Below are 27,812 nucleotides of genomic sequence, written 5' to 3' on the forward strand. Positions count from 1 at the left end.
TAATTTCCAATTTTTTAATTTGGACATCAAAGATGAGTGTCAGCAAATCTGGGAAAAAGCAATTATGATTGAATATGAGGCTGTTGCAATTAGTCTTCATCATCTCTTTGCAAAGGTACTATCTGGATTTCTTTGGCTATCCTTTCTGCTAATGTTCTGTTACTTGCAGCAATTATTCTTCGTGACATCAAATCAAATGGTCCACCTAAAGTCAAATCAAATAAGGAAATGGTTATATCTCATACAAAAACAATCCATATAAAACAAGTACAGCAATATGTACCACGGTCAATCTTAATGTTTTAATACTTTCAAGTTTCTTTTAAAAATCCATGCTGTCACATAACTACAATGTTTAAGCTTTGGCAGTACATAACTGATTTTCTAAGCATCTTTTTTTGAGTAAATACTTGCTGCAGTGAGTGGGAGAGAATCTCAACTCACATCATTCTGAAAAATGTCATCTTTTCTCTTTCTAATTCTTCTCTTGCACACTCCTTACTACTTCTTTATTGTCTGAGAATCTATGGACAGAAAATCTGACTCCGGTGCACTTTCATACCACTGTCCTTCCCATTTCCTTATTTCTTCATTGCCTTTCTCCCAGATAACAAAAGAATTCTTTGAACCCAGGTTCACTCTTCACTTTAAAATTTCACCATCCACTCAAAGCAAGTATTTAACTTCTCTAAGCCTAAGACAGAGGGCAATAATAGAGGAAGTCTATGTCAACTACCACCATAGTCACCATTCAGAGAGTTCTTGGTACCAACCTCAGACTCAGTGACTGTCTAGAACTTCTCAATAGCGTTTCGTTAATTCCTGATACTCACTTTTGAAGAGGCTTAGCCATTTATCATTATCAGTCCCACATTACCATTGGCTCTTATTCTTACTTATATCTCCTAATGTTTATCTTGATTTCGCAGAAAATCATAGTTTGTTTTTGCTTTAAAAGATGAAGTATAACATATATCAAACATTTTTTTAAAAACCCACATATGGGGAGCTCCAGGCCCCGCCCCCACACCCTGAACCGGCATCACGCAGGTGAGCCCGCCAATAGCGGCTGGCAGCAGCACCAGCCAGTGGAACCGGGCAGCTCCACGTGGCCCCCTCACCCCGCCGCCTCGGACCCAGGCCGGGGGGAAGCTCCAGGCCCTGCCCCCATGCCCTAAACTGGCAGCACGCAGGTGAACCCACCAGTGGCAGCAGGCAACAACACCAGCCAGCGGAATTGCATGGCTGGATGCAGCCCCTCACCCAGCCTCAGACCTAGGGGGGAGCACCAGCCTATGGATCCGACCCACTGAGTTTGGCCCAGCAGAACTCCATGATGCTAGGCGCTCATTTTATGACCACGGAGTCTTGAATGGGAACAGAGTCCCGAAGGTGGTTTAACATAACTACCGCCACACCTACTGTCAAGCAAAGACAAATCACCCCCCACAAGAGCAACCAGGGCCACTCCACAGCCAACCTCAGTGTAATAGGAGAAGCAAATCCCCTTCCAAATGACCAAGCATCAGCGAAAAAATACTAGAAGTACAAACAACCAAGAAGAAATGACACAACTGAAAGGATACAGTAATGTCCCTCCATGGAACAAGGGAATCTTTGAAATGTCTGAAAAAGAATTTCGAGCAATGATCTTAATAAAACTTGAATAAAGGAAGACTCAATTAGAGAATACAATGAAACAAGAAAAAACATCCAGAATATGAAGGAGGAAATCTACAAAGAGTAATTCCATAAAAAAGAGTGTAGGAGAACTTCTAGAAATGAAGGACTCACTCAATGAGATAAAAAACAAAACTGAGAGTTTGAGCAGCAGGGTAGAGCAAGCAGAAGAAAGAATTTCAGAGCCTGAAGATGGTCTTTTTGAAATAAGTCAGGCAGACAAAAAAAAAAAAAAAAAAAGGAAAAAAGAATTTAAAATAATGAGGAAAACCTAAGAGAGATAGCAGACAACCTCAAGTGCTCTAACATCTGAATTATGGGTATTCCTGAAGGAAAGGAGAAAAGAAAAGGTACTGAAAACCTACTCAAGGAAATAGTAACAGAAAACTTCCCAGGTGTCGGGTGAGATACAGATCTTCAGATCTAGGAAGCTCAAAGGTCCCCAAACAGATTCAACCCAAAAAGATCCTCCCCAAGACATATTATAGTTAAATTTGCAAAGCTCAAAGACAAAGAGACAATTCTACAAGCAGCAAGAGAAAAGTGTCAGGTCACTTATAGGGGAACCTAAATCAAAATAACAGCAGACTTCTTAACTGAAACCCTACAGGCCAGAAGAAAGTAGAATGATATATTCAAAATATTGAAAGAAAAAAATTTCCAGCCAAGAATTCTTTACCCAGCAAGGCTCTTGTTCAGAAATGAGGGAGAAATAGTGTATTTCCCAGACAAACAAAAGTTGTGGGAGTTCACCACCACACAACCAGCCCTGCAAGAAATTCTCAAGGGAGTCATTCATCTGGAATCTGAATAATGGTGACCACCATCACAAATACACAAGAAAGAGGAAAGCCCACAGTTAAAACAAAAATGCCAGCAAGAAAGAGAAAGAAGCTAAATCATTCCGCCTTAAATTCCCAACTCACATTGAGGAAGAGAAACAAAAGGGGAAATAATGATCAAAAGATATATAAACCACCTAAACAAGTAGCAATTAAATTATAGGAATTAAACAACACTTCTCAATAACTACTCTAAATGTGAATGGACTAAACTCCCCATTCAAAAGACACAGACTAACTAACTGGATTAAAAGGCTAGACCCAAATATATGCTGTCTTCAAGAGACCCACCTCTAAAGACACTCATAGACTAAAAGTGAAGGGGTAGAAAAAGATATACCATGCAAATGGAAAACAAAATGAACAGGAGTAGCTATTCTTATATCAGACAAAATAGACTTTAAACCAAAAAACATTTAAAAAGACAAAGGCCATTATATAATGATAAAGGGAACTATCCAGCTAGAAGACATAACAATCATGAACATGTATGCACACAATACTGGAGCACCCAGATATATCAAGCAAACACTCTTAGACCTAAAGAAGGAGATAGGCCCTAATATGTTAATAGTGGGTGATCTCAACACCCCTCTCTCAGTATGAGACAGGACTTCCAGGCAACAAATCAACAAAGAGACACAGGATTTAATCTACACCCTAGACCAACTGGACTTGGCAGATATATACAGAACATTTCACCCAACAGCTAAAGAAATGCACTTTCTTCTCATCAGCTCACGGTACATTCTCCAGGATAGACCACATATTAGGTCACAAATCTAATCTCAGCAAAATTAAAAACATTAAAATCATTCCAACAATCTTTTCAGACCAAAATGGACTAAAACTGGAGATAAACAATAAGCAAAACACTGTAAGCTATACAAATACATGGAAAATAAATAATAGGCTCCTGAGTGACCTATGGTTCCAAGAAGAAATTAAACAGGAAATAAAAAAATTTCTAGAAACTAATGAAAATAAAGATACATCATACCAAAACTTGTGGGATACTGCAAAAGCAGTACTAAAAGGCAAATTTATTGCAGTAAATGCTTATATCAAAAAAACGGAAAGACTTCAAATAAACGACCCAACACTATGCCGCAAAGAACTTGAAAAACAACAACAATCCAAACCTAAAGGCAGTAGATGGAAAGAAATAATTAAGATCAGAGCAGAACTAAATGAAATAGAGACCCAAAAAACAATAGAAAAGATCAACAAAACTAAATGTTGGTTTTTCAAGAAGATAAACAAAATATACACACCATTAGCTAGATTAACAAAAAAAAAGGAAAGAGAAGATCCAAATAACAAAAATTAGAAATGAAAAGGGAGACATTACAACTGATACCACAGAAATACAAATAATCATTAGAGACTATTATAAACAACTGTATGATAACAAATTTGAAAATCTGGAAGATATGGATAAGTTTCTAGACACATACAAATTACCAAGACTGAACCAAGAAGAGACAGAAAACCTGAACAGACCAATAACAAGCAAGGAGATTGAAGTGGTAATTAGCAATCTTCCAACAAAAAAAAAGTCCGGGTCTGGATAGTTTACAGCTGAATTTTATCAAACTTTTAAAGAGGAGTTAATACCAATTATCATGAAACTATTCCAAACAATTGAAACAGATGCTGCTCTCCCAAACTCACGCTATGAGGCCAACATAACTCTGATACCAAAACCAGATAAAGGCACAACAAAAAAAGAAAATTACAGGCCAATATCCTTGATGAACCTAGATACTAAAATCCTCGACAAAATATTAGCAATTAGAATACAGTAACATATTAAAAAATTATACACTGTGATCAAGTGAGATTCATCCCAGGAATGCAAAGATGATTCAACACACAAAAGTCAATAAATGTGATACATCACATCAACAAGCTCAAGGACAAAGACCATATGATTATCTCAATAGATGCTGAAAAAGCATTTGACAACATTCAACATTCCTTCGTGTTAAAGACTCTCAACAAATTAGGTATAGAAGGAAAGCCCACCACCAGTATTATTCTGAATGGGGAAAAACTGAAGGCTTTCCCATTAAGGACAGGAACAAGACAAGGATGTCCACTCTCACCATTTCTATTCAACATAGTACTGGAGGTACTAGCTAGAGCAATCAGGCAAGAGAAAGAGATAAAGTGAATCCAGATTGGAAAAGATAAAGTCAAACTTTCCCTATTTGCAGATGACATGATACTATATATAGAAAAATCTAAAGACTCTACCAAAAAACTCGTAGAGCTGGTTAATAACTTCAGTAATGTTGCAGGATACAAAATAAATGCCCCCAAATCAGTAGCATTTATATACTCAAATAATGAAATAACAGAAAGAGAAATAAAGTAAGCCCATTTACAATTGTCACCAAAACAATATGATACCTAGGGATCAATTTAACCAAGGAGGTGAAAGACCTCTACAATGAGAATTACAAACCACTTCTGAAAGAAATTAAAGAAGACACAAAAAGATGGAAAGATATTCCATGCTCCTGGATTGGAAGAATTAACATTGTGAAAATGTCTATACTACCCAAAGTGATCTACAAATTTAATGCAATGCCCATCAAAATACCAATGACATTCTTCACAGAAATGAAAAAAACAATCTTACCTTTCATACGGAAAAACAAAAGACCCCCAAATAGCCAAAGCAATCCTGAGCAAAAAAAAAGGCCAGAGGCATAACTCTGCCTGACTTCAAATTATACTACAAAGCTGTTGTAACCAAAACAGCATGGTACTGATATAAAAATAGACATTCAGACCAGTGGAGTAGAATAGAGAACCCAGAAATCACTCCTCAGGCTTATAGACATCTGATATTAGACAAAGGCAACAAAAATCTACATTGGGGAAATGACTGCCTTTTCAACAAGTGGTGCTGGGAAAACTGGATATCCATATGCGGAAGAATGAAACTAGATATGCATCTCTCACCATTACAGTAAAACCAACTTAAAATGGATTAAAGACCTATGTATAAGACCCAAAACTGTAAAATTACTAAGGGAAAATATAGGTGAAACAATTCAGCAGTTAGGTCGGGGCACAGGCTTTATGAACATGAGCCCAAAAGCACAAGCAGCAAAAGAAAAAATAAACAAATGGGACTATATCAAACTAAAAAGTTTCTGCACAGCAAAAAAAAACAATCAACAGAGTGAAAAGACAACCTACAGAGTGGGAGAAAATTTTTGCCAACTGTGCATCCAACAAGGGACTAATATCCAGAATATACATAGAACTCAAGCAATTATATGGTAAAAAAATAAATGACCCAATTCAAAAATGGGCAAAGGAGCTGAATAGACATTTTGCAAAGGAAGACATACAAATGGCCAACAGATACATGAAAAAATGCTCAACATCATTAGTCATCAAGGAAATGCAAATTGAAACCACATTGAGATACCACCTCACTCCAGTTAGACTGGCTATAATCAAAAAGACAGTAAATAAAAAAAGCTGACGAGGGTGTGGAGAGAAGTGAACACTACTGCACTGTTGGTGGGACTGTAGATTTGTACAACCACTTTGGAAAACAATTTGGAGGTTTCTCAAACAACTACAGATAGATCTTCCATATGATCCAGGAATCTCTCTTCTGGGTATATATCCAGAGGAATGGAAATCATCATGTCGAAGAGATACTTGCACTCCCATGTTTATTGCAGCTCTGTTTACAATAGCCAAGATATGGAACCAACCTAAACGTCCGTCAATAGATGACTGGATAAGGAAACTGTGGTATATATACATACTATGGAATACTACTCTGCCATAAAAAAGAATGAAATACTCCCATTTGCAACAAAATGGATGAACCTGGAGAAACTTACGTTGAGTGAAACAAGCAAAGCACAGAGGGCTAAATACTGCATGTGCTAACTCATATGTGGGAGCTAAGAGAGAAAGGAAGGCAGGAAAGAAAGACCACAGTAAGTGCCGTGATCCAACAGAGGGAAGGAACATTCCTAGGGCTACAAATTGTAGTGGAGGGGAGAAGGGGAGGGGGAGGGATGTTGGGGGATAATTGGGAGGGGACAAAGGGTACAAAACTAATTTCTGGTAATGGGTATGCCCCAGTATGAATCTGGCCCCCACGTAATGGGCAGGAGGGGGGACAATCAGCTTTGTATCTCATGAATATTTGTAATAAATTAATTAATTAACAACAAAATACATATGGAGGAAAATCCAACAGATGTGAAGAGAAAACTGCTTTACTGTCTCATAATTTTACCTGTTATGTCCATTAGCACTCCACCAGCTTCTGTAACAATAATGGCAGCTCCTGCCATATCCCAGCAGTGAATTCCCATTTCATAATATGCATCTGCTCCTCCAGTTGCCACAAGGCACATATTAACAGCTGCTGTTCCAACACCACGGATCCTAATAAATGGCATTGAAAAATAAGATTAGAAAAAATCATCCTTTCAAATAAGAGATTCTTCCTTAACTTCTATTTAAGTGTTGATTGAGATAACTTGGCCCAATGTAGACGATAACTGTAAAAGAAGGTGGTATCTAATTTTAAAATAAAAATATGTAAAATCTAACTATCAGGGTATACTATATAAATCACAAAACTAATTCTCATAAAGCAATCATTTGTAATAAGATAAACATTAATACAATGATTTTTAAGGAAAGAAAACATGGCAGAAAAGGCTATAATTTTACTATAATGGCATGAATGTATATTCATATTTGTCTAAACCCAGGCATTATGGCTTACATTACTATACAAATACACACACATACACACACTTACCACAATGCAAATAGTCTCTAGGTAGCATTAAATATCATGTTATTGATCATTCCCAACTGACTGTGCATCATAAATGTGCCTAAAGGAATACAGCATGCCTGGCTTCTGCATAGACGTAGGCCTGCCTTGGAAGATGACTTCATGTTTGCCTCCTCATAGCACCTCTTCCTTGGAAATATACTAAGTTAAGATAAATATGGCTACTATTTGATAGTCATTATATAGGTTGAGTATCCCTGTAATGCCTTTTTTTTGATTATGGAATATTTGTATTATACTTACTGGTTGAGCATCTCTAATCCATAAATCCAAAATCCTCCAGTGAGCATTTCCTTTGAGCACAATGATGGCACTCAAAAAAGTTTGGATTTTGGAGCATTTAGAATTTTGGATGAGGCATGCTCAACCTGTAGTAACAAATGATTCAGGAAAGAATCATCAATAAATGCTAAAATGAGTGGGTAAAAGTTTGATATTTACATGGTATCAAAGTATCTCCCAACCAGATACGAAGTAATTACAGTGGGAAAAATAGCACCTTTACAATGGTTGACTGTTACCAAGTGATTAAAGTTAGTATCACCCATAATGGAACAAAAAGGTATCATGTGCCTTCTGATATCACGCACTGAGAAGGACAGAACATTACTTCTGTGGCATTCCTATCAAAAATGCATAATCCAAACATAATCATGAGGAAAGCAGACAAACCCAAATCAAGAGATATACTACAAATTAACTGGCCTATACTTTTCAAAAATGTCAAGGTCATAAAAGACAAAGAAAGACTAAGCAACTGCTTGAAATTAAAGGAAACTGATGAGAAATTACAGCTAAATGCAATACATGACCTTGGGTTGGATCATGAGTTAGAATTTTTTCAAAATTTGAATAAAGTTCTTTATATTAGGTTATATATCAATGTTAATTCCCTGATTTTTATAATTGTACTGTAGTTATGTTAGAGAATGTTCCTTTTATTGAAGAAATACACACTGAAGTGTGCATTTGGGAGAAAGGGGTCATCATGTCTACAAGTTACTTTCAAACGTATTTTCCTCAAGCTCCTTTTGTAATGTTTAATCTTCTGGAAATAAGGAGTGAGTTCTGTTTACTGAGATCTTTCACAGTTTATTATTTAAAATATAATGGGAAATTGATGACTAATGTGGTATTTGTTTTGTATCTAAAATATAAAAATAGAAAATATTGCATCTGAGTGCATCCTTTACAACAAAGCAATTTTTAAGAAGAGGATTAGAATGACATGATGTCTTTGATTTGGAATATGTTTGCCTGCCTATGTTCGTGCTGCACATTAAATGTTAAGAAGAACTAGCAAGTGCAACAAATTTCCACAGATGCTTGTTTTCCAAATAAATAAATCAGATTAATTTTAGTGGCTATTTTTAGTTTATAAAGAAAGATGTGTTTTTCTCCCTTTTCACATGGGATATGTAATAGTTCATTTCTCATGTTATAGAAAGCAACTACCAAGATCTTTCACAAGTAACCCCTTGGTATTTCTATCCAGAGATAGAATCCCAGGCTGGAAGAACAGCTGTGATACTACTAGTAATGCTTCTGTCTACTTTTAATGAGTATCACGGGCTCTCAGGAAAGGGGTCTCGTAGTCAGAAAGAGAATATTCTTTTGTGGACAAGTATCACTAAAAGATTACCAAAAAGATTACTTAATAACAGGTAATTAAGGCCATGGTCTAGGATTCTGTACTATGTGTTCTGAATCCTATCTTAGTCTGATCCTCCAACAGAGCTAGTATAGCTCAGAGCAAAAATGACTACCTTTGGTGTCACAAAGATTTGAGTTTGCTCCCCTGCTCAGCTGCTTAAACCTATAATCTTGAAAAAGTTTCTTCTTTGCGTTTTAGCTTTCTTGTCATCAAATGGGGATACTATCTTATTTTTCACCACTACTGTAATAATTAAAAATGATATATACGAAGCACCCCGCAGAGTACCTCGCATATATATCCTTAGTAAAATTTAGCTACGTTTATAATGTAATTATTGTCTAAACCATGATGCTAGAAAGCATAATATAACAGACATAGTGCATTTCATCTAAATGAATTCCCAAAATTAAACAAAGGAAATGGACCCACAATAATTTACTTTGTCTCATAAATGTTATTTCCTAGTTAGGAAGTTATCAGTCTGCTTCTATTTGTTTAAAGCATTCATTCAGATTATAACTTTTAGTTTCATTTTGTTTCGTATAAGTAATTCTGAAATCATACTGAAAAACGGAAGAATCAGCTGATTGCAAAAGATCATAAAAAGAAACCAATAAATCAGTACTTCTCCTTGGTAACATTTTTCCAGTTATACTTTTTACTTCAGCCAATGGCAAAATAAAAGGTTAAAGTTGTAAACCACTTGTAGCTCTTTTATGGCTAACATAACCATTTTATTGCCCGTGGTTAAAAGTCCTTGGTTCCAAACAGCACACTCACTGTAGCAGCAGGTTTTTAAATCTTATTGCTCTTCCGTCAAGGACATCATTCTGGGAGTTTCTATAGCTACGTGATAGTGACACTCTCTCTTACTTTATCTAGACCACAGATTTACAGCCCATAATTATAGTTTGTATAATGGTCAAACTATACTTCGAATGTCCTGACTCTTAAAAGAGAAGTCAAATATTGTAAAAAGAGAAATGATCTGGAAGCCAGGGTTCTAGTCATGTCACCATCTAGCTGTGTGATCTCAAGCAGCCACCTTCACTTCTCTGAACTGCACTCAACTTACCTACAAAATAAGGCTGGATTATTAGATGATCTTTGATCAGTTCTAAGAATTTTATAACTCGGTGACAATATTTTCAGAAAAATGTAGGAACAGTTGGTGGTGAAATAAAATCATAAAAGTCTGTGGCTATTCAACAGTTTTGTATATTAGGATTTTTTATGCAAACGACTACAATAAAGGTCAGAGAAATGCTATTTAATATAGCCATTAACTATATTAAATTTAAGGACCTCGAACTTCTGGTTATTCTTGAAAATTTAAGGATAAATGTAAGGACAAATATTTGCTTTTACTTTCTTCACTTATCAGACTCTTTATAGGAAGAACTCTGAGGTTTGGAGAATAATAGCACCATCCTGATTTTGAATTCCCTATCATTCTCCCCTAGAAAAATGAAATTAAATCAAGAAGAAGGACAAATAAAACCTACAGGACCCATTCCTTCAGCATTTCTAGGAATCAGAAAACACACTCTTAAACTACCTGTAAATATAAGGAAAAATAAACAAACCAATTCTAATAGAGCGTCGCAAGCTCTTGGATGCAAACAATGGGGGAGAAGAGGCAGAAAAGACTTACGACAAAAAGCAGAGAGGAACAGAGGACCCACAGGGACCACAGACAAAATCACTCTTGGAAAGAGAAAGTGAGATAATAAATGCAAAAATACTGAACACAGATCAGGACTTGATAATTCGCAGTAGTGACTACAGAGAAGGAGCTGAAATATATGCAGAACCTGACTCAGCAGCCTCAGGGAAGCTGTAATTCTGGAGAAGAATCAGATGAGAGAGAACAGGGGGTACCTCTTGGAGACAAAGAAGTGAAGGAAAAGTAGGAATTATGAATGGAAAATTAAGGATCCTGCAGAAATGGAAGAGCAACAAGACATGACAACCCCACCTCCCCACCACCACTTAATAGATATTCATAAAGGAAAATGCACAGAAGGGCAGAACTGGCAAAAGAAGGAGCTCTGAAACCAGGAACGCTGATCACAAAATGAACAGAAATAAAAAAAGTAGACCACATCCACTCAAAACTACTGGAAAGCATCAGATATTGCTAATAAAAATGTTTTTTGAGGGCCGACCCCGTGGCGCACTCGGGAGAGTGCAGCACTGGGAGCGCAGCGACGCTCCCGCTGTGGGTTCAGATCCTATATAGGGATGGCCGGTGCGCTCGCTGGCTGCGCGCAGTGTGGACTGCGCCAAGCCAAGGGTTGCGATCCCCTTACCGGTCACGAAAAAGACAAAAAAAAAAAAAAAATGTTTTTTTGGCTGATTAAGACTCCCCCAAAAAACAACAATTAAGCAGAAGAAAATCTGAATTAAATATCTTCAAACAAAGACTTGTAAATATCGGGGGGAAAAGGTTAAATGAGAAATACAGGAATTCAGAGAATGGACCAAAAAATAAAAAAATAAAACGAGATGATTATTGAACTCAGAAAAGAAATGGGGAAAACAGACAAAATGATATGAATGAAGAATAAATTTAACAAGGTGCCCAGAGGAGAACAGATGCCTAAAAAAGGGAAATGAAGAAAAATGATAAAAGAAAGAAGTAAAAAAGGGGCAGAAAGTGGCAGAAATGGAGGACACAAAGGAAGTTGAACATTCCGATGGGTGTCTTTGAAGAAGAAAATGAAATGGAAGTGAACTGATATTTAAAACAATAACTCAAGAAAACTTTCCAGAAATAAAAAATACATAAATCTACACACTGAAGAAGAAAATTGACCCAGAACGAGCAATTCTTAAATATTTGTAAGCCTATTAGTCTTTTAAAATTAAGGGGGAAAAAAAATTCTCACAGCCTTCATGTAAAAGATAAAATAATTTAGAAACCAAGAAAATGGGGCTGGCTAGTTAGCTCACTTGGTTAGAGTATGGTGTTGGTTAACAACAAGGTCAAGGGTTTGGATCCCATACTGGCCAGCTGCCAAAAAAAAAAAAAAAAAAAAAAACTAAGGAAATTAGATTGGCACCAGACTTCTCAAAAACATACAAAGCAAAGCAACAGTGAAATAACATTTTCAAGAAATTTAGTTCATACTTTCTTTCATTAAGGATATATGTCCAGCCAAGCTGTCCTTCATGTTTCAAGGCCACACAAAAACAGTTTAGAATATACCAAACTCAGGGAATAATACTATGCACATGTGCCTTCCCCAAGAAATCTCCTAGAGGATGAATTTCATCCAATCAAAACATGATTGGAAAACTTTATAAAAGGACTTTGAGAATTTTATAAAATCAAACAAAGCACTAAGACCAAAGGAGGGATCATGACTGAAGAATATATAATAATGATATGTTCTAACAAAGTACAAAGAATGCAACTTAAAAAATGGGATATAAAGAGAGAGAAAAAGGGAAAAGTGGAGTAAAATCATTTACTGTTACATAGTTAATAGGTGGAAACTTTACAGAGGTTCCAATTTTTAGTAAATGGGTAAGAAAAAGAGTATTGATGGCAGTATAAAAAGTTTTAACACCAAAGAAACCTGTTAGAATAAAACTTAACCTTTCATAAATAGAGGGGGCATAAAAAAAAAGAAGAAAGGGCACACCAAATAAACTACACCATAATAAATACAGTAATTAAAACATAAGATAATGCAACAGAATTGAGAACAAACGAAAACAGCTATATCAATAAATCAACAGGCCTAATTTGTCTATTAAAAGAAAAAGATTTTCAAGTTGACTTATAAAGTGAAGCTCCACTCTATGCTATATACAACAGATACACTTAAAATGCAATAATTCAAAAGGACTAAAAATGAAAGAGTGGACAAAGATTTAACAGGCAAATAAGAATAATAAGAAAACAGAAATTACAATTCTAATGTCAAAGGAGACTTCAAGCCTAAAAGGATGACACAAGACAAAGGATAGTTTATAATGTTAAAATTATACAACGCAGGTGTAACTATTATGACAGACAATAAATAAATAAATAAACAATATAATAAGGCAGGTCTATTGCCTATATATTGAACACCCTGAAAATAGAGAAGGTACATTTTTCCCCCCCAATGCATAGGGAACTTTCACAAAAATTGATCACAGACTAGGGTATGAAGAAGACATCAGGAAGTCCCATAAAGCAGAATTATTACAATGCAATAAAGGTACACATTAAAAATGAAATTTAAAACAAACCCAAAAAGGCCTCTCCTTATAGAAATTTAAGAATACAATTCGTGTGTAAAACACAAACAAATTACAGAATTTATGAAAAATATTTATCATGAAAACAATACATGGAATCTATGGGATACACTGAAAGAAGTGATCAAATAAAAATTCACAGCCTAAATACTTATATCAATAAAAATCAAAAAATTAAAATAAATTCTCTACTCAGAAAGAAAAAAAAAAAAAGAAAAAGGAAACAACAAGGTGAACCAAAAGAAAGCACAGGATGAAAATAATAAGAGAAAAACAGTAGATCAGATTAATAAATCTAAATCCTGGTTCTTTGAAAAAAATAAACAAAATAGACAAACCAATAGGTAATTTAATCAATATGAAAAAGAAAAAAAGCACAAATACATAAAATAACAAGTGACAAGAGGGAAATAACTATTGATACAGAGAAACCAGAAATTAATTATGAGTCTACCTCGCATTCCTCTATGCAAATAATTTGAAAAATTAGAAGAAATGAGTAACTTTGGAGGCTGTGGAAATATTCTAGATTAGAGGAGGCTAAAGAGACATGGCAACTTAATATAATGCCTGCCCTAGGCTGAATCCTGCACTGGAGGAAGGAAGATGCTATAAAGGACATTATTAGATTGACTGACAAAATTGAATACAGACAGTATATTAGATCAAAAAGTATATTTATTAAGTCAATAATTGTACCTTGGTTATGGAAGAGAGTGACACTATTCTTAGAAAATAAACTGAAGCATTTAGGAGTAAAGAGATATGATGTACATAATTTATTCTAAAATGGTTCAGGGGAAAAAATACCCACAGAGAAAGAGAGAGAGAATGATAAAGCAAATGGGGTAAAATGTTAACAACAGGTAAATATGGGTTAAGGATATACTACTGTTCTTTGTACTATTTTATTGCCATAATTTTTTGTTAAATTTTAAATTACTTTCAAATAAAAAGGGTTCAAAAATACATTACAAAATTAGAATAATGATACCGATTCCATGCCTGTTAATAAAAATTTCATTTCTAAAGGAAAATTTATTCATTCACAATGTTAAATTATCTGGAACTTTTAGGTGGGAAATAAAAAGGAGCTTACCCATGAACGGGAATGCATAAAAGCTTTTCCATATTAGAAAGAACAATTCTTACAGTCTCTGGTGTTCTACAAGAGCCCAACTCGGTCACCAAGAGTGATTTGGTAATATCTAAAAAGAAAATGTTTTAAATAATCACTAGATTTTAATAATCAGAATTCGAGAAAAAATTTGACACTTGTAAACAGAATAAAACAGGACACATTTACCCTTTTCCTAGTTTTATCAAATTTGTTTCTTTCTAAAGTCTTTAAGTATTAAAATGCTGATAAATTAATTATCCCCAAACGATTGTTTTTATAAGCATCAAAAAAAGTCCAGCTTCTTAGACCATTCCCCCAAAAGTGCAGAATATAACCAAATTGCCTGCATGTATGAAATGTTTAATGGGAAACAAATATCTTGAACATAAAGAAAGTAGAAGTTAGAAATTAAATTCAGTAAGAAATTTATGTATAGATTTGAAATGAAACTAAAATTAAGTGGTAACTCTCTTATCTGATCTCCATTTACTAATTTGACAGATTATACAGAGATTTCCATTTTCACTCTCAAACACTGTGACAAGCTCAGGACACACTCAACACTGCCCACAATTCACCTCTTCCCACCAGCTAAGGTATATGTTCACCTGCTGTATTTGTTCCAAGCATGTTTATAACTGTTGTGATACTTTCTAAGAGTTACTTAATTTAATTAAATATTATGTACAGTGAAAAATGATTATAAAAAGGGAAAGAGTTGTTTCTATGAAAGCTACCATATTCCTTTAGTTCTAAGATGCATAGTTTTTCACATGTTAACATCTCAAAACTTGGAAGCACCGCCCAGTCTTTTGGGTCTTAGAGTTCAATGAAAAGGAAATGAACTAAAAATCTGCTCTCAACTTAGGTGTTTGATTGAGGGGAAAAACTGTAAAAGTTTAGAACGATTCTGAACTCAGACTGTTTTGCAAGTATTGAATTCTTGTTGAACTAAAGAGAATCGGAAAGTGCAAACTGTGGATGATGTTAGATGTGGTTAGAAAAGTGACTCAAAACTTCAATCAGCTGTCACAAAGAAAGACGACTTAAAATGTCAATCATCTAGCTCATTAAAAATGTGTATGTATTATTTTTAATGATTCCCAGCTTTAATGGACTTCTTAAAAAATTGTCTAATAATTGGTCCAGTGGCATCAGATTAGAGGAATTCTACAAAGAATTTGAAATACAGCGGCTGAAACAACAAAACATGAACTCCTCAAAGGTAGGAAGCCAGTCTTATTCATCTTCCTGTTCCCATCACCTAGTGCAGCACTGAGCCTAAGCGTATGTTTTATTCAATTATGTTTGCTTTTCCTGCTTCTGCTACCACATTCAAAACTGAAGGCCAAATAAAAAAATAAGGAGGAAATAAACACAATTTATGAATCAGTAACACTTAAGATGAACATTAAAAAACAATATGAGTATATAGTATCACAGTATCACAATATCAATATCAGAAATTGGAGGATAAACCTACCTCCTTGTTGTGAAACCTGTAGTTTTTGACCATTACAAAAGGCACCTTTTCCTCTCCTGCCAGTATACATCTTATCTTCCACACAACTGTACACAACTCCAAATTCTATCTACAGAATAAAAAAAAGTTTCCTTTACCAAACCTGAGTATTTTTTGTCATTAACTCGATACTTTCTTGCCCTAAGAAAGTAACAAAATCTGGCATACCAACTAATAATAATGGATTCAAATGGCTAAACTGTGGGATACTTGAAATGCTAATTTCCAGCCTCAACAGAGAAAGAGTCCATCAGGCCTAAAATGCTTGAATCTCCTCCCATCCACCTCTAGACTTAACCAAGAGCATCTACCTTGCCTCTCTCTCTCCTGCCTCAGCTGAAGACAGATCTTTCCTGTTCTCTAAGGTGAACATTTCCTCCTGTGTTATAATTCCTACCCTGTCATATATTCTCTAGAAAACTGCTCCATCAACTGATCCCTCTTCTCTCAGATTCCTCTTCTGGCACCCTCTCACCAAGTTTCTTAATGTTATAGTTTGAATATCTGTCTCCTTCAAAACTCATGTTGAAATTTAATTGCCAATGTAATGGTACTGGGAGGTGGTGCCTTTAAGAGGTGATTAGGCCATGAGGGCTCCACCCCTTTGGGTGGGTTTAATGCCTTAATGAAAGGGTTTTCGGGAATGGGCTCTCTCTCTTGGCCCTTCCACCTTCTGCCATGTGAGGATCCAGCCTTCATCTCCTTCATTGGACACAACCTGCAAGGCACTATCCTGGAAGAAGAGAAAGGCCTTACCAGACACCAAACCTGCTGGTGCCTTGACCTTAGACTTCCCAGCCTCCAGAACTGTGAGAAATAAATTTCTATTCATTATAAATTACCCAGTCTCAGGTACTCTGTTATAGCATTGGAAATGGACTAAGACACTTAAAAAACCTTTTTTTCATTGCCAAAAAGTAGTCTGGACTTTATATCCCCTCACCACTTCTTAGTACATTTCAATGTGGCCTCTGCCCTGATCACTCATTCTTCTCAAACTCCTGCATGGTGATCACCAGTGAACTCTTACTGCCCAAATGCCCTGTCTGAAGAATCGGAGCCTGCTGGACATCATTAACACTTCTTCAATATCCTGTGTGGTACCTCCACACTCCTGGCAGTACTCTCCTGCTTCTCCTGCCTCGCTTACTCAGTGTCGTCCACTCAGCATCATTATTTAAAACATTCTCTGCCTATTCCTGAAAAGTTGTGTACTTCATTTTTTTTGTACTTCCATTTCCCTTTTAGCTCTTCATATTCTTATGGGTTGGTCCTTACCAGTCCACAAATTCAACAACCACCCGTAATTCTGGCTCACATCAAACCCATTATCACACGTAAAAACCTGTGCTTCAGAGTTCTTAGTTTTGCAGAAACCTTGTTCAAAGAGTTCAAAATCACTCACTGCCTAATTACACCCCATTCCTTCCCCATGAATCCCCTCCTTCAAATTTTATCTTAAAAACATTTCTTGGTTTTGCAATTTCCTTGGCTATTCTCACTGCCTCTTCTTAGTTCAGAATTCCCCACTCTCCAGTATAACCTCTACATTGCTGAAATACTCTGTCACTGTCCACTTAAAAACCTCTACTGGTTTCCTACTCCCTAGAAAAAAAATCTAAATTTTCTCACATGGTCTGGCCACAATGCCTCACAATAAGGCCACAACTCACTTACCCCACCAACCTCTGCTCTGGCCACTTTTGATGAACATCTCACTGTTCCCCATCCTCATCATGTGCATCAACTTCTCCAAGCTGTTCTTTTTGACTAAAATGCTTTCCTTTTCTTTTTTTTTACTAAGTGCCAGCTCACATGACCAACTTCTAAGACCCCTTCAGTTATAAAGATTTCTCCAACCCACTCTCTGCAGAATTGGTTACATCATTTTCTGTTTCCACAGTATTTTTTTTTTTTTTTATGGTATCTTTATCTGTTCATACATCTAACTTTGCACTGAACTGTGAGTTCAATGTCAGGGACAACTCACAGCCCAGGGCTGAGTATATGCTGAATGCTCACTTAACTCCTTTTGAACATTAGTGAGAACAATTATGTAAGACATTAGTAAACATCCTTCACTGTTTGGCCAACCACATAGCCAAACAGCAAGAAAGTGCAATAGCATGGATTTTACTCTATGGGGCTTTAGATATAAGAATTCAATTATGTTTAAGTTTCTGAATTTACTGTGCATTTTCCAACCATGCTAGGTCTCTGCCACTTCCTGGTCTTTGAATGTGTCTCTTCACTGACACCTATTAAACATTCCTAGCTCAAATCCCACCTCTTCCATGAACCATTTTAGATTACACATCAAGTCTTATATCTGACTTTATCACAACATATAATGATGATTACACACTTAATTGTATATCAGTTGCTTGTACGTATTTCTCCTTACAACTCCTGCTTCTCAGAAAACATTAAATTTCCTTCACTTAAAATCAATTGTGAAAATTTTAACAGTCCTGTAGCTTATGCTCAAAATAATGCAGTTACAAAAAATTGAATACAGAGAAAAATCTGAATTTTTTATGGAGACACATTTATTCTTTCTCAGAAAATAAGAGCAAGGCATTTTATCAACCATACATTTAAAACAACATACCTTTTTATTTATAACAAAGCCAATCGAAACAGCTACAAAAGGAAAACTAAAAAAAAACACACAAAATTATCAAGATAGAACTTATTTTCAATAAAATTCATCTTTTCATAATATAAGTGCTTACAAATTTTTATATAAATTGTCTCATCCCTCCTCTTCCAAAAAACATGTAGAACAGTATGTATAGTATACAATCATTTGTGTTAATAGGAGGGAAGAGGAGTTAATATGTATATATACATACATACATATAGGATGCTTCTACAGGCAGGACACATCTCTGAAAGGATTCACAGAAAATGATATTTATCAGAAATCTTTCTACTTTTTTGATACAAGCACTTACTGCTATAAGTTTCCCTCTTAGTACTGCTTTTGCAGTATATCATAGTTTTTGGCATGTTTTGTTTCTATTTTCATTTGTTTTGAGGAATTTTTTTTCTTAATTTCCTTTTTAATCCATTGGTCATTCAGAAGCATGTTGTTTAATTTCCATGTATTTGTATAGTACTCAAAGTTTCTCTTGTTATTGATTTCTAGGTTTCTTCTGGTCTGAAAAGACACTTGAAATAATTTCAATATTTTTAAATTTATTGAGATTTGACTTGTGGCCTAACTTGTGATCTGTCCTGGAGACTGTTCCATGTGCTGGTGAGAAGAATGTGTATTCTGCAGAAGGTAGATGAAATGTTCTGTAAAAGCCTTTTAGATACATTTGATCTATAATGATGTTTGAACCCAATGTTTCTTTATTTTCTGTGTAGATGGTCTGCCCAGTGCTGAGAGAAGGGTGTTGAAGTCCCCAACTATTATTGTATTGAAGTCTATCTCTCTCTTTAGATCCAAAAATATTTGCTTTATGTTTGGGTGCTCTGATGTTGTGTGCGTATGTGTCTACGATTATTATATCCTCTTGCTGAATTGATCCCTTTATCATTATATAGTACTCTTCTTTGTCTCTTTTTATACTTTTTGGATTAAAGTCTATTTTATCTGATGTAAGTATAGCCACCCCTGCTCATTTTTGGTTTCCATTTGTATGCAATATTTTTATCCATCCCTTCACTAATAGACTGTGTGTGTCTTTACAGGTAAAATGAGTTTCTTGTAGGCAATATATAGTTGGGTCTTGGTTTTTAACCCATCCAGCCAGTCTTTATCTTTTAAATAGGGAATTTAATCTATTTACATTTAAGGTTGCTATTGAAAAATGTGTCCTTACTTCAGACATTTGTTACTTGTTTTACGATTGTTTTACATATCCTTTGTATCCTTCTTCCTCTTACACTGTTTGTCTTTGCTGTTTAAGGGTTATCTGTAGTGATAAGATATAATTTCTCTCTCTCATTTGTGTAACTGCTCTCCCAGTGAGTTATATGCTTTTGCATGTTTTCAGGAGAGTAGGTATTGTCCTTTTACTTCCAGTTATAGGACTCCCTTTAGGATTTCTTGTAGGGCCAGTCTAGTGATGATGAATTCACTCAATTTTTGTTTGTATGAGACCCATGAGCTTCTTAACACTGTTTTCTTTCCTGGACTGAACTCATTCTATATACACAACATTCCAATAGTGTTCTCTTGATCTCAAAGAAGCAATGGTGCTAGCTTACATTTTTATATGGTCCAATGGTGAGAAAAGGAGTAGTGAACAGGGCACTTTACAACAAGACAAGTCCATAACATTAATATTCCTTCACTGGCTTCTGGTCAAGTTGGCAGAATAGACAGTCCCCAGCCTCACTGTCTCCCACAAATCAACCAATTTATAACTATTAAAAAGTAATGATAGCCAAGCGGGGGCCACTAGAACTCAGGGGAAGAGAAGGAGAGACCTACGGAGTGCAAGAAGGTGAGAGAAGCTACAATGAGAGAAAGAAAGAAGTGCTTCAACCATTTCAAGCCCCAGCCACTTTAAGGCTGGAGCTGGTGAGTGCACATGGAACAGGAGCTGGCAAAAGCTACAGTTGTGCCCTTTGGATAGAGTTGCTTGGAGGCTGCAGAGGAGGAAAGGGCGTTGGTGGCCCTCAGGCCAGCAAGTCTACTAACAAGGTTCCCACAGACCCACATAGGAGCAAGGAGCTACAACAACTGAAAAAAAGGAGCCACTCAGAGGCCAGTGAGTCACTACAAGGGATCGGCATATGGCCCGTCCCATGGGAAGTGGTTGGAGCACAGGCAGTAGGGGAGATGGTCCCACTGGGAGAACACTGGGGCACAGCAAGGACAGCTGATCTGCCCCCCATTCAGCACAGGACCACTCAGTGGATACTGGTCAGGAATACAGAACTGCAGGGGGTGCTGTTTGCTGAAAAGACTCAGGCCCAGACCAGAGTTTCTATACAATGCAGGTGTACTTGATCACATGAGTCCCAGAAGTACCTATAAAGTCAACCATTATAACCTGAGCTACACAAAAAGCCTTCCCCAGGGAATCAGCAGCAAAACAATTTAGCTCAACCACAGAGCTAAAGTACTGGTCCCCATAGGAAGTTCCCACATTTTAGAAGTAAGCAAAGGACAACAAATTAGTTCCAGTGCAGAGTTTAAGTGGTAGGAACAGCAAATAATCCAACACAGAACTGAAAGAAAAAACAAAACCCCCACAGACCAGAGACAAAGTTTGACATTAACTAGTAAAGGTCTCTCATCACCAAAGAACACCCATAAAACCTAGAAGAACCGTAAGTACCCTGGCCTACCAAGCCAGGGAGGGGAAAGGGCTGAGTGCCTCAACCATGCCCCCCTGACACCTGCAACAAGTCCCAAGGGAAGGGGGCCGAGGGCCTCAGCCAGGCACCCCCAACACTCACAACAAGCCCAGCGATGACACTGAGTCACCACAGGAAGTGCCCCAGGCTCTCCCAAGCTGGGGCATTGGGGGTCAAGGGCCTTGGCCATACCCCCCTGACACCCACAACTAGCCCAGCAATGACCACTGAGCTGCTGCAGGAAGTGCCCTGGGCACCTGTGCAGGGGTGGTAGCAGGGGCAAGGGCTTCAGCCACACCCCTCTGACTTCTGCACCCAGCCCAGCAATGACCAAGCCACCACTGGCTGGAAGCCGCCTGGTCTCCCATGTAGGAATGAGGTGCCACAGGCCTCAATCCTGCCCCTCCTCTTTTGCCTCCCACCCTATTTTCTTCCCCTTTCCCCCTCCCTCCAACTGTTCTGCAACAACATCATAGAATGTAAAAAAAAAAAAAAAAAAAAAAGAAATAATATTAATAAATAGACTTAAAAAGAAAATATTCCTTCACTTCCTCCATATCTGATAAAAAGTCTGCACAATACACTTTGCTCTACTATTACATTTTATATGTACTTTCTTAGAATAAAGAAGCATAAACAAATTACACAATTCTCTAAAGTGTATATGTTCCTCAACGGAGTGCACTAAAGGTCCATCCAGTTAATATATAACAGTAACTACATTAAAATTTTAAAAACATACCTATGTACAAAGTTAGTTGTTCCATCAATGGGGTCAATGATCCATGTAGGGTTGTCCGTTAAGACACTTTTTTCCCCAGCTGCCACAGATTCCTCACCAATGAAACTAAAAGCGAGAACGACAAACTCCTTATTTTTACATTGCTTTCAACAATTTTCAAACCATAACATTTCCTCAGCTACACAGACTTTATTGTAAAACTTAACAAATGTCTATACACTACTTTTCTATTGTTGCTCCTTTTTCCTTCCTATAGAGACTAGTAAAAGAAAGCTTTATTTTATTTCCCCTAAATCAAAGTCATATGAAAAATTACAGAATTCAAATTTTTAAATGCAATACCAGAGTACATAAAGGCACACACATGTGCACACACACACACACCTGAAAAGGGCATTTGCTGCAGATGAGAAATCATTAAGGAAATGTGGTTATTTTAAAAAGTAGTCCACACATTCTCTAATACTCCTCCCTTCAAGAGATAAAGCCTACTACCCCTTGCCTTGAGTGTGAGTTGAACTTAGTGACTAGTTTCTAACCAATACAATAAAGTGGAAGTGACAGCGTACAACTTTGGAGACTAGCTCACAAAATGGCCTTTTCCTACTCTGGGAGAAGCCGGCTGCCATGTTGTGAGCAGCTCTGTGAAAAGGACAACATGGCGAGGAACTGAAGGAAGCTGCCAACAGGCAACCCACGAGGAACTAAAGCCTGCCAACAATCATATACATGAAAGAATCCTTGAGCCCCAGTTCATCCTTGAGATGACTACAGCTCTGAGAGTTTGACTAACTTCATGAGAGACTTTGGCCAGAAACATTCAGCTAAGCTATTCTCATATTTCCAATCCCAGGAAACTGTGAGATTACAAATGTTCATTGTCTGGAGCTCTAAGTTTTTAGGGTAATATGCTTTGCAGTAATAGATAACTAATACAGAGAATATTAAATAAGGCAATGATAAAGCAAATCACCCACCAAATTAGTGTGTGTACATGCTTTCCTAAAACATGCTATGCAATAAATCTTAGGTAAATTCCATAAATAGTGTCTGAGTTCATTGGTTTTCTTCTTTCCCATTTTCTTTTTTATTTATTTTCCTTTATTCAACAATGAGCTGTCCTAATAATCACTATCATGATCATCTTTTATCTCTTTTTCTCTTAGCTGTAAATCCTTTTATTGGGAATAAGTATATGTAGCTGCAGCTTTAAACATTTTTCCTTCTCAATGGCTAAAAACACCAGGAATGACCAATGGCATGACTAGGAAGAAGTGCAGAATGACAGTGCTAAAACTGTAAAATGATGACAATGTTTCTACTATATTTCTGTGCCTGTAAGAGAGCTCTGATTTTAGGATTTTCTCTCAAACTCCTTAAAGCTACTGCCACTTTAGCATATATAGAAGTTTATAATATACAAAATAAAATCAAACTTCTAAATCACGTCTATCTATGGCAGACATTTGTCACATCAGCATCTCAGCACCCGAACATTCCTCTTACCATGTAGAAATCCAAATACTCCCTCTTCCCTGATCCCAGGCAGCGTGAGCATGGGCGAACAATCTAAGCTCAGAAACCACATGTTCCTGCTCAGGACTTGTAATTTTAAGCTAATAAGGTAAAAATATAAGGTTGGTTAGAAAGTATTCAAAACCACCAGAGTCAGGAGTTAGGCCACCAGTGGCATCCTAAGCAATGGTTCCTGTGTCCCCAGTATGCCTTCCTTCTTCCCATGGTTCTTGCCTGAGCTACCCAACACCCTCAAAATAAATTCCTTTTCAGTTCAAGTTAACTGAAGTCAGGTTTTGTGTAGAGTCAAAATTATTGCCTAGTATATTGACTCCAACCTAGGCATTATTTTATCATATGAAATTGAAATAAGAAATACCTGTGAGATGGATACTTTTCCTTTATAGAAGAGATAAGCATTTTTTCAATTTTTTGGTCAGTAGCAGTTACCAAATCAGCGGGAGAACTTTTAATCATAACGTTCATTTCATTTTTTAGAGCTTCACGAACCACCTAAAAAGATTTTTTGGTAGGAAAATAGAAAAGGCACAAGTAATTTTAAATCAAACAAAAAGATGAAAATAGAAATAATTTAAAACATTCACTCTGTCTTATATGATATTCTTAAAAGATATTCTTAAAAATGTCTTACAAGAATGTCTATAAAATAAGCCTTTAATAGTTATGACATTATATGTACAAAATTATACAATCCTTCATCCTATTTTAGATTCACAACTGACATCACGAAAAGTTTAATGATATAAAATTGTAGTATTCACTCTATTTAAAGTGTTTAATAAAATGAAAACAAATGTAGATTAATTAAAATAGGTGTTTCATTTAACAAGGCAACCATACACTGTCTATATCCATCATATTATAGCTGACAAAATTTTAGTTCATACCTCTCCAGCTTGTCTTGCTAAGTTTACTGCATAATCCATGCATTCCTGCCAAGGATCAGCCATCTCCTGAAAATATTTAATACCTATCAGTGCAAAGTAGTTACAGTTCTCTAAAAGTCTTAATTATAGAATAGTTCACAAAAGCATTTCAATTAGCAACAGACTTTCATTTCATGATTCATCCCCTGCCCTATTCTAAAGTCCAACTTTTTTTCTAAGATTTGGGAAAATGGGTTTTCCCAGTAAAAACCATTTTTTTATCTAAGTTACTTCACTTCTATTGTAGAAACATTTTCATAACAAAAAATATTCTATGAAATCATCTCCCAAAGTGTCCATACCATATCACATTAAAAAACAAAACAAAACACTAGTTTGAGGAATAAAGAAAGGACAAAAAATATTTTAAGATATAGGTGCATGTCTGGGTGGAGAATAAGGCAAAAATAAGAAAGAACACTGGGAATACTGTAATAAAAGCTTTGAAGGGAAGTAGGAAAAGGTGCATTTACTAACTGAATGCTAGGCAGCTAGGTGCTTTACATATGAGACTTTTAAAAAGATAAGATTGTAAAAATGAAGAACTTAAGGCTCAGAGATGAGATATTTGGCCAAAGTTATAGAGACAGATGACATGGTCAGAATTTAAACTCAATTCAGATTTTTTTCTGTTCTTTCTATTATAACATTCTGAGGTAAGAAAGTCCCAGGACTAAAAAAATAAAGTAAAAAGCAAAAATAAAATTTATTTTCCTGAATTTCAGAGAGGGGTGAAAAACAACATAATTTTGTGTTCTGGACCGTCCAACTTTCCGCTGATTTCTGATGACTAAAATAACTCACCACTGGTTTGACCATACTCTAAAATCTGTACCTTGCACAGTGAAGCTTTTTAAGTCGTCAGACTCAGAAAATGTGGCATCATTTATAAAGCAACCCTAATTTTGTCTTCTTCATAACTGAGGATAACTGACACACTTATCCCTAAACACAGTGCTCACATTATCCCTATCCATGGTCCTCACGTTACAGCAAAAGGGAGAGGAGAGAAAGGGAGGGCAAGGACAGATACAGCTGGTTTCTGCTAGTTGCATTTTCTTCTTGGCATAATCATTTAACATCTCTTTAAAGTGAGGCCACTTTTGGAGTTATATAAGTAGCTTCTTAGAGCTCTTGAGGAATTGTTTCCAAGCTTAGTTTTTCATTCTTACTCCCATTCCATTTGACTAGTCTTAACAGAATTAGATGTTCTCAAAGTGCATCTGCTTTCTTGCCAGAAACTTTGCTCAAGCCCCTCGCACCACCACCTTCTAATAGCACTGATATAACTCCTACCAGGTATTCAAGGCTCATTTCAAAAGCTACCCTCTCTTCTAGGGATTCTCCACCGAGAAGTCACTATTTGTTTAATCATTCAACAGATACTTGCTAAATACGTATTATATGCTGTACACTGCACCGTGATGAGGAAAAACAGGAGTCAAATATTAATAAAAAAATCACAGTCTACATGCAAACTCATAAATGTAGTAAAGGCTAAGTAAGAGAAGTGTAATGAGAAGCATTTAACAGGGAAACTTTGAACAGGATTCAGGCATCAGATAAGGTCTCCCAAAGGAAAAGATTAAACCAAGATGTGAAGGATAAGTGAATAGGCATTAACTAACTCAACTACAGGATGCCTGGTACATGAAGAGTAACTGAAAGGCCCAAGTGTGACAGTTCAGAGATCAAGGGCAACCGGAAGGGTAAGGCTAGGGAGGTAGTAGAGATCTTCCCTTACCGTGCCTTACAGATTAGGTTATGATTTGAGAGCCATGAGGAATGATTTCATTGAACAGAATGCATTGGAGGGTGGAAGGAAGAGCAGAAAGTGAGTGTGGGTGGATGAATTAGCAGATTTAGATTTAGGATGCAGTAGTTCAGAGGACACCATTGGTTGGCTGAAACCTGGGGAGGGCGGTTTTCTAAGCAGAGAAATTGAGAGAATCAAGAGTAATCTGTTTGGGGAGATAAAATTGGGGGGATTTTGTAATAGATTGGATATGGCATATGAGGGAGAGGAAGGGTTAAACAATGCTCAGATTCCCCACTTTGGCAACTGAATGGATACATCTACCAAAACAGGGAGCTACAAAAAAGAGTCAAATTTGGGATTTGGGTAGGAAGTTGAGAAATCAAGAGTTTAATTAGCAGAGGATGAGGGGCCTTTGTGAAATCAAAAGGAGGGCCGAGCCCGTGGCGCACTGGGTAGAGTGTGGCTCTGGGATCGCTGCTACGCTCCCGCCGCGGGTTCGGATCCTATATAGGAATGACCCGTGCACTCACTGGCTGAGTGCCAGTCACGAAAACGACAAAAAAAAAAAAAAAAAAAAAAAGAGAGAGAGAGACATTAATTAGACGGCTGGCTAACTTATATATGGATTCCGAGTTCAGAGGAGAGGTATGGCCTGTAAATATAAATATGTAAGCAACTGGAATATGCAGCAACTGAGGTCCTGAGTCTGAATGACATTCCCTAGGAGGGAACTGGGAATGTTCTGGCCTGAAATGCAAGAAGCTCTGAGGAAGCCTTTGCCTGGAAGAGTCCATAAAACTTCGTATATCCCTCTTAGGGCACACAGCAATGTCTTTCTTGCATCTTAGCCATTTGTATGCAAGCCATATTTTCTCAAGTTTGAGTGGATTTCTTTATGGAAAGGGGCCATATTTTATTCAATTTCATTACCCCAAAGCCATAAAAACCTGAAACGTTTCCAACTGTTTCTGCCCTGGTCACAGCCTTCCCGGTAGTGGGAGCCATATCACCATCCTCTCTGTCACCTGTCCCCAGCAGCGCTACATCATCACTTACACGGTGACTACGTGACCCCGGGAATGTGCCAGGTCTTTCTGAGCTTCTTCGGTACAATGACAAGGGGCAATTATTCTACATAAGCTGCCCAAGGGGTAAGTGAGATCGCGTGGGTGAAACCGCTACACCAACGTCTGGACCGTTGCCAGTGACACTCGGCGGCGGCTCTGGGTAGCACCGCCGGACAGAGAGGTCGCTCCAGCTGCGGCCTCCGCCCCCCACCCCCCGCACCGCTGACCGCGACCTCCCACGCCGGCCACGGCCGGAGAGGGGCCGCTCCGGGCCGCCCAGCTCCGCAGCGCCCACCAAACCCGCTAGAGGGTGTCCAGGGATCGCGGGAGTAACACGGGTCTCACCTCGGGTTGGAGGGCGTCCTGCTCGCTGTGCACCCCGCGTCGTCCGCTGCTCAGCTTTTCCGGGGAAAGAGGGGATACGCCGGAAAGGAAGTCCCGCCTCCTTAAGTCCCGTCCGAGATGGGGGCGTGGCTTATAGGCCCCGCCCCACTGCTGGAGCCCCGCCCCACTGCTGGAGGCGCGCCCCCGGGAGG

At 37.3% G+C, this 27,812-nt stretch overlaps 1 protein-coding gene across 1 annotated transcript; it reads right to left on the bottom strand.

The window, feature by feature from the left end:
• IMPA1 (inositol monophosphatase 1) lies at nucleotides 1–27,694 on the bottom strand. The gene is made up of 9 exons (XM_063079698.1): nucleotides 27,622–27,694; nucleotides 24,412–24,477; nucleotides 23,883–24,016; nucleotides 21,989–22,093; nucleotides 18,539–18,584; nucleotides 15,889–15,997; nucleotides 14,385–14,493; nucleotides 6,802–6,953; nucleotides 1–205 (listed from the first exon to the last, which is right to left on the bottom strand). Exons 2-9 carry the CDS (start codon nucleotides 24,472–24,474, stop codon nucleotides 90–92), a joined length of 834 nt encoding a protein of 277 aa, XP_062935768.1. The 5' UTR covers nucleotides 24,475–24,477; nucleotides 27,622–27,694; the 3' UTR covers nucleotides 1–89.
• Nucleotides 27,695–27,812: the final 118 nt, after the last annotated feature.

The sequence above is a fragment of the Cynocephalus volans genome, chromosome 15 (genome assembly GCF_027409185.1).
Source record: "Cynocephalus volans isolate mCynVol1 chromosome 15, mCynVol1.pri, whole genome shotgun sequence".
NCBI classification, from domain to species: domain Eukaryota; kingdom Metazoa; phylum Chordata; class Mammalia; order Dermoptera; family Cynocephalidae; genus Cynocephalus; species Cynocephalus volans.